Source organism: Melanostigma gelatinosum (assembly GCF_949748355.1).
Source record: "Melanostigma gelatinosum genome assembly, chromosome: 10".
NCBI classification, from domain to species: Eukaryota; Metazoa; Chordata; class Actinopteri; order Perciformes; family Zoarcidae; genus Melanostigma; species Melanostigma gelatinosum.
The window spans coordinates 20699125-20706819 of NC_136643.1; the positions used below are offsets into that span (position 1 = coordinate 20699125).

The following is a 7695-nucleotide window of genomic DNA, read 5'->3' on the forward strand; positions in this document are numbered from 1 at the left end:
TCGCAGGAACTTACGCAGACATTCTTGTAGAAATATGAGTATCTATGAATATCTGGCCTCATGCACACTGCAGCTGAAGGCGACCCAGTTCTTTATTTGCTCCCCTGCACTGAACCGAGTCAGTGTGAACAGCAAAAAGCTGCACAGGGTCTCACATTTCTATGCAGCCTGGATCACATGGATATGCGCTGTGATATCAGATCGATTGATCACTCAAAAAAGGCTCTGGTAAGCGTTGCCATGACAGTCTGTGAATATTTCTTCATTCATCTCAGCTCTCAATTCGGTAATTTTGGCAGCGGTGCAGCTGGTTTAGAAAGACATTTAGAGTGGATTTCCTTGTTCAGGTGTTAACTGAAACATTTGGAAACAAGTGAGAAGGGTTTATATAAAAAATGGATGTTATGTCTTTCGCAATTGTTAATCTCAGTTTATAGCATTGCACCGTACTTTATACGGGTTACACCCTTCACTATGAATGATCAGTAACTTCACCCCCTGCATGAGAATCTAATGGCATCATTTTAGAATTGTGCACGGCAGCCTGCAGAGGGATGATCTTGTACTTTCTGTCTTTTGCACTCTCAGAAACACATAGAGCAACACACTAACGCACACACACACACACACACATAAAGGAATACTTTTAGTACAGTGTTCTTGTTGAATTTAACACCTTATTTGATCTGCCCATACTCGGTGCATCCTCCATTGATTCCTCCTCTCCCTCGTAACTTAAGTAATCAATAAGCCAGACTCTTAGCTGGGAGGCTTTCAATCCATGTAAAAATAATCATGCATTTCTATTTGTGGGAAGACGAAGCAGGCATAGAGCAACAGAACAAAGGTAATAGCGCTGTGGGAACGAAAGCTTTAGGCGAGCTTGATGTGCTGTAAATAGTTGGTGAATGTGATCTTATCGCTGTGAGGAAGTGTTTCTGGCAAATATGAGCCCAGAAGGAATAACCTTCCTCTGCAGAGAAGGCAAGATCCCAAGGCATTACTCTTTGATATTTTTGACATGCAATTTTCCACGTTGGAATTAAAATGTTCACAAATTGATCGCAGGCCCCCGATAGGCAACTGAGGCCATTAATCTGGTGTGACAGTACATTAATTTAGTGATCAATGAACAGAAATGAGAACCTGTTGTCTTCCTTTAGGGGGGTGTTTCCCGCAGAAGAGGCCGACCACGGTCAGACACTGCCATCCTCCGTGCACGAAACCCTTCTCGCACTGCACACCGGTAAGCTCATTTCTCTTTGATCAGGCAGCTGTGATCTGTGTAACTCACACTGTGCGTTTGCTTTTTCCTGCTGCTGCCACATTCTGAATGGATTTTGACGAATGACATTTCTAATTATGAAGAACAGGCATTTAAAGAAGCCATTAATAGCAATGGATTCGTCAATTGTCCGTGTCAATTAGGGATCACACCCAGATGGGGGTGAAACTGCTCACAAGCAGCTGTGAAGATGACAAAGAATAGCCTCAGCTTGAAGTTTTACTGCCCCTTAGAGTACCCTCGCCGTAACTGCACTCCTAAACAGTGAAGCACTGAAGCATTTTATGTGTTTTTATAAAAGCATTTAGATACAAACCCGTGATGTGAATGCTGGAAGCTACTGTATTGCATTTGGTTCCAGTGTGTGTGTAGGTGTGTGTGTGTGTGTGTGTGTGTGTGGCCTGGCTGGGACTCATTTGCATCTTGCATTATCTTCAAATGCTATTGTAATCTACCCTCTCCAGAGGTTTGGATAAATCAACCTGTAAAAAGGAGAAATTATTTTAAAAGAGTAGAGTAAAGCAGAGTAGTCCCTCTGCACGGCAGACTGATTTGTAAGCAGTGTTTTGCAGCAATGGGAAAGTAACGATCTCAATTGTTCTGTGTTGGCTCCCCCCCCCCCCCCCCCCCCCCCCTCTAATGCAGAGCGGAGTGTGTGGGTGTGAGAAGGGTTACACTGAAGTAATGACCACGCATGGCTTCTTGGACTACTGCACCAGAACCCCGGGGGTGGACAGCAACAAGAAAGCTGATGTGAAAACCAACTCTGGAAGATTAAAACCTGGGCCGTCTCAGGCCCAGGACCTTTTCAGCCAGTGGACCTTAAGACCTGTTGGCCCAGGTACTGCAATTGAAATCATCCTCACAGCTGGACCAGTGTGCCAGAGATCATCCCTGCCTTTGAATCTGTCTTTGTAGCTCTAGGATCACTGGGCCGGGAGGTGGAATACATTTTAGGGCCAATGTCTTTACTTTGGCTCATCATTATATGCTGTAAAGAAAAAGAAAAAAGGAAAAAGAAGCTCAGTTGATCATAAAAATTAAATTGCTCGTCCGCAGTATGTTTTAAAACGAGAACTCCTTATTCTAAAATGTGAGGGGAAAAACAGATCTCCCGACGAAAGATGTAGACGTAAAATACATTGAAAACTTTGTAATAAAACTGCATTTTGCTTGCACAGATGGAAGAGTAAAGCTGTGGGTTTACGCCGTGACTGCCGTTGGATTCATCCTAATACTCTTCATCATTGCATTATCATTCCTGGTTTGGTAGGTATACTATATTGACTTCTTAAGCACAATTCCAAGATCCAAAAGCCCTATTGTAGGTGAACGAGAGACTGAACACCGAGAGGCAAAAGCTAATTCCGAACCATCTGCTCTCCTCGAAAAGAACCCTGTCAAGTATGAGTTATATTCCTCACAGTATTTTGTCTGCTGTGTGCAGCTGCTACCAGATAATGGAATTCTTTGTAAAGACTGCAATCGGGTTGGGCTGGCCTGTGCTGCTAAGTCAGATACACTGTCATCTTTTTCTTGTCTATTTCTTTCAGCAAACCATCCAAATCTACGAAGACGTCTCCCCCACCGCAGAAGCCCTTGACCCTGGCCTACGATGGTGACATGGATATGTAACCAGGCGGCTGTACCTCACATGACGCGTTCGGCCTCAGACAGACTCCAGACTACGTTCTGTTTGTTAGCGAGCACGTCCGTCACATAAAGCCGACTGTTGGCCAATTTGAGCTGGGCGATTATTTGCTGTGGTAACGACGATTGCACCTGATTTGCTGCTGAGGGCAATACCGCCCAGATTTTTGGCTTCAGCCAACTTTCCTCCCCGAAGAAGACGGAACCGAAGCCGAACATGGTGCAAATGAGACAAAGGGCCTCTAGACATAGGTAATAAATGGACCTCTAGTTTCTTTTTTTAACCGCTTGCAATGTGAACACACATGTAAAGCACTGGTTGGTCATGAGGACCAGAGGAAGCACCTGATTATTTGTCTGGTATTTGTGTCGTGAGGGAGACAAATCATCTTGACTCAGCAGTCACTCGTGACGTTCAAAGACGAAACAATGGAACATTTGGCATTTGACTTTGTCCCGTCACTGCTGGATCTTTGTGAATAGGAAATGTCACATGCCTTCTGGATAAACAGTCTTTTTTTATTTTATTTCTGAGAATAAAGGAGATCCTCTATGCACTACGTTAGTGCTGATTCACTTTGTTTTTTTCCTCTCAAATGACTTTTCTAGTGTTTTAATTGTAATGCAAGTTGTTGCTGTCGGATTGTGTTTTGTTGATGATGCCATATGTTGTGTATATGTGGCGTACAAAAGCAGGTTGGCCTTGAGTTTAACAATACAATCATGCAGTCATTTCTCCTTCCTGATTCTCTTAAAAACTTGACCACTGAGGCCAAAATAAGATCAAAAAACTCAAATTTGTGGAATTGTGTCCTGAATGATGGCAGACCGCTTTGACATCCAATGCAGTCAAGAATGAACCACTGTTGCATCGCCAAACCAATCGCCACAGCGCTGTGTCAGCGCTAAAGGAAGGTCTGGCTCCACACATTATCATTCTGCTATTGTTGGGGGGGGGGGGGGGGGGGGGGGTCACTCTGGCTTGTTTGTATTTCTTTAAACCAATCACAATTGTCTTGGATGAAGAACAGGACGCAGCGACGGCGCCCTTGCCGAATAGACAGCGAATAGGCAGCCAATGGCAGGCTTTTACACAAAGTCTTCCTCTGGTTGGTCAGTTTAAGAATTAACAGAAAACAACATACACAGACCTTTAGTGCAAATTGTTAAATACCAGCATGATAAAGATCATACACACTTGTTCGTCAAATGCAAAACAAACAAAAAAGCTCTGATCACCAAAGCAGATACAAGAATAGAGATTACGAACAATCCACGAGATCACACAGTGTATTTCTAGAGCAAATAGGCGTTACTTTATTCAAAGGATGTCACACTTCATTTTCTTTGAACACCATTTATTACATCCAAATGCAAAGTAAGACGACAGAGCAAGGTGAGAAACTACTTTTTGTTAGCAAAGGCTTAAAACACGAAAGACAGCAAATACCAAATATTTGTGAGCACATAGTCCGGTAGATTATATCGCATCTCTGTTTTTCTAGCTCTTGCACAAAAAAGAAACAACTTTTCTTTTATTCAGCCCTGGAATTGTTTCAGATTTCCACTTTTAGTACAAGACATCCATGTTTTTTCGTAAAGCATCTTAGTTGACCATAATTATACATTTAGCATCATGTAAACATCCTCTCGTGCATTATTCATACGACGCTGTTGAGAATTACATTTCTAATACTTGGTGGTTTTGGTATTGAACAGAGTTTGCGCCGTTTCTCTTTCTGCCTCAACGAACTGGACGTTTGGACTTGTGTTATCTGACCTCCTTTTGAATGTATTTTACCAGTGACTCTATAATCTTAATGGCTGTGCAAATATAGTTGCTACAATGTTGTAACAATTGTATTTACACAGCTGATTGTGTGTAAGCATGCTTGATCCATTTTGGCAGAAAGTGCTCCGAGTGGCCTTTGCGAAAGATTCTGTTTTACCAAGTTGCCAAACATTTTGGAGTATTTTCTTTTTCTAATATTTGGCCGACAAAGGGACATACAGTACGGTAAATGTGAAGTCAATGTGAAATCCAATTGTGAGAGAATATCTAGATAACAGGATCAACGAATACACTTCGTTATCTGGGGCACATTTCCATTTTAAAACAAAGAGCAGCAAACCTCTGACCTGATTCTGTTGGGTTATATTAAAAAAAAAATCTAAAAGTATGTTCACTCATTGTTTACAGTACCATGCTATTTGTGTTACTATTGTGTGTACATGGAGAGCTGGACAAAAGTGCAAATAAATTGTGGAACCATGTGAAAATAAAACCCTGCACTCTTTCCTCTTTGTCGCACATTTTGGGGTTTGAGTGAAATCTTTGCGAGAGATGCTCTCGTCCTGCCCTGATCTTCATCGGCTCCTTGACTCTCAAAGTGTAATTGCTGATCCAGGCTCCGAGGCAGAGTCCAGAATATATAAGCAGCTGATAAGATTCGTCTCACCCTCCAGTCAGATTCCCACTCCGATAGTGGATGCTCGCAGGTCGTGAGGGAAAGTGTTTAAAACTTTTCGTCTCATCGAATTCATTTATTTAAGACTGTCACTTTTGTTTGAGAGGTTGAATTCAAATGCTTGGCATGCTTTTGGGTGGAAAAGAGGTGCGCTGATCTTGTCATGTTCAATTCATGTCATTTTAGCAGCTCTCAAGACACATTTGCAAGTTTCAGTGAAGACAATTAAGCAATGAAGGTGTCTAGTTTTAATCAGGATTCATCTATTTTTCGCAAGCCTATCAGAGAGCTTAATGAATATTTAGCAGAAACACATAACCTTTTAAAATGATGAATGTTTGTCATCGTTTATTACTGAGTTCGGCACCCCGGCAGTGATGAACTTCTTCCACTTTTCATCACTTTGCTGGTGATGTTTTGTCTTTCCAAACTAAATCTTTTACCGTATTTGCCAAAAGAAAATACTGAATGATTTTTAGACGATATTTATATTCATGGAATTGAGCCTTTATTGAGCATACATTTTTGATGGTGAAGGAAAACATGAAGACAGAATAGGAAGCCACGTGACAGAAGCCACCAGCTGGAATTGGACCAGAAATCACATGTTACATGTTGCACAGAACTCTGGACCGGCATGACCCTCCATATATTTATGATATACATCAAGGTGTAATGGCCGAAGTGTTGTAAACGCCTGCAGCAGTCAATATGAATCAATAGGACTGTTTGCGATATGAAACAAGTGCTTCCCTTCAAGATGAATTGTAATAACTTTGCTGAACCTTTACATGGCAACCATTATACCTGCTAATCATCAGCAAGTTAGCATTGTCATTGTGTGAGCATGCTGACGCTATCATTTAGCACAACGCACCAACCCCAACAGCTTCACAGAGAGGGCAACTGTAGACTCATTAAATATGACATTTGTGTACAACATTATATAATGTATGTGTGTCTGTGTGCGTATGAGAGAGAGACAGACAGTTTTACTTTGATATCTTTCAGGTACTGAATCAGACAGAGTTGGTCTGAATTTCTGCTTCATCAGTTAATAAAGGGAGTTCAATCCAAAGATTTGACACTTGGTAGAAAAAAATGATTTTCTGATGGCTTTTCTTCTCGGTTTCAGCTGTCATTATTTGAGGGCTAGCACCTTGTGATCTGAAAGCACAGAGGTGGCACATGGAGTGCAGTGAGGTTGGATAGATAAGATGAAGCATGCTCATATAAAAGGACTCTGAAATTCAGCCTGCTGAACTTTGAGCCAGTGAAGGGAGGACAAATTAACAATAATGGTTTCCTAGTTTTAGTTCATGTTCTGGCTATAGTGTTCTATAGAAGCAAAATGTTAAACATTCTCAAAAAGACCAGAAAATAGTTTTCTTCAAGATGGAGAAAGTATGTATTGATTCCTGTTACGTGTCAGTTTTTAGAGAAAATTACAAAAAGTAAACCTAAAGTAAAATTCACAATTTAAGGATGATATTTTGGTGATTCATTAATGTGTGACCACTATGCATTCAAATATATATTGCACATTTCCCCATTACAGTATGTGTGGTAACCCCTATGATATTAAGACACAGTAATGCAAATATACACCAAGGCTCTCCCATGCGCCACAATTGCAGACATGCTGCCCAGTTATTCACTTACATATATAAGAACAGTGACTTAATCTCCCTCAATAATGCTTTATTTGCAATTTAATGTTTGTTTTGTCTACTTTAGACAATGTGCAAACGCAGCAGACGTTTTTGTCAAACCTGTAAACTCTTAGTTGTTTTTATCTCAATGGACTTGTAGTTCATTTACAGTGTTGCTTCTTCCACCAGGCGGTCAGGATGCTGAACTCTCTCCCTCCCTCTCTCCTCTCGCTCCCCCTCTCTCCCCCCCTGCCATCTCTGCCATCTCTCCCCTGACCTCTCTACCCTCCCCCTCACCCACCTTCCCCACGGCCTCAAATGGAACATACCAGGACATCTACTCCCCCTCACACCCTTCCCTCATCCAGCACCAGTCACTTTTTATTCTCTGCTGCTACTTGTTCGATATAGGCCCTTATGTTCTTAACTTTTTTTTTCTATTTTATTCTATTATATGTTATATGTTCATGTCTATATTACACTGTGGGACTGCAAGAAACGGCATTTCAAATTTTCTGTATGCATAACACATGTAGAAACTTTGACAATAAAGTGAACTTTGAACTTTGAACTTTGCATAACTGGGTTGAGCGAGCTTTTCTTTGACGTATCTTGGGGGCCTCCTTAAAAGGAAGCGGTG

At 41.5% G+C, this 7695-nt stretch overlaps 1 protein-coding gene across 1 annotated transcript in view; it reads left to right on the forward strand.

Moving 5' to 3' along the window:
- Nucleotides 1-2920, forward strand: part of thsd7ba (thrombospondin, type I, domain containing 7Ba) — a gene marked incomplete at both ends in the record, with an annotated part of 97057 nt that extends 94137 nt beyond the window's left edge. The window contains 4 exons of the mRNA XM_079276516.1: nucleotides 1164-1246; nucleotides 1931-2126; nucleotides 2467-2554; nucleotides 2839-2920. Of these exons, the coding sequence (XP_079132642.1) occupies nucleotides 1164-1246; nucleotides 1931-2126; nucleotides 2467-2554; nucleotides 2839-2920 (449 nt within the window). The remainder of the gene's footprint in view (nucleotides 1-1163; nucleotides 1247-1930; nucleotides 2127-2466; nucleotides 2555-2838) is intronic.
- Between the last annotated feature and the right edge of the window lie 4775 nt (nucleotides 2921-7695).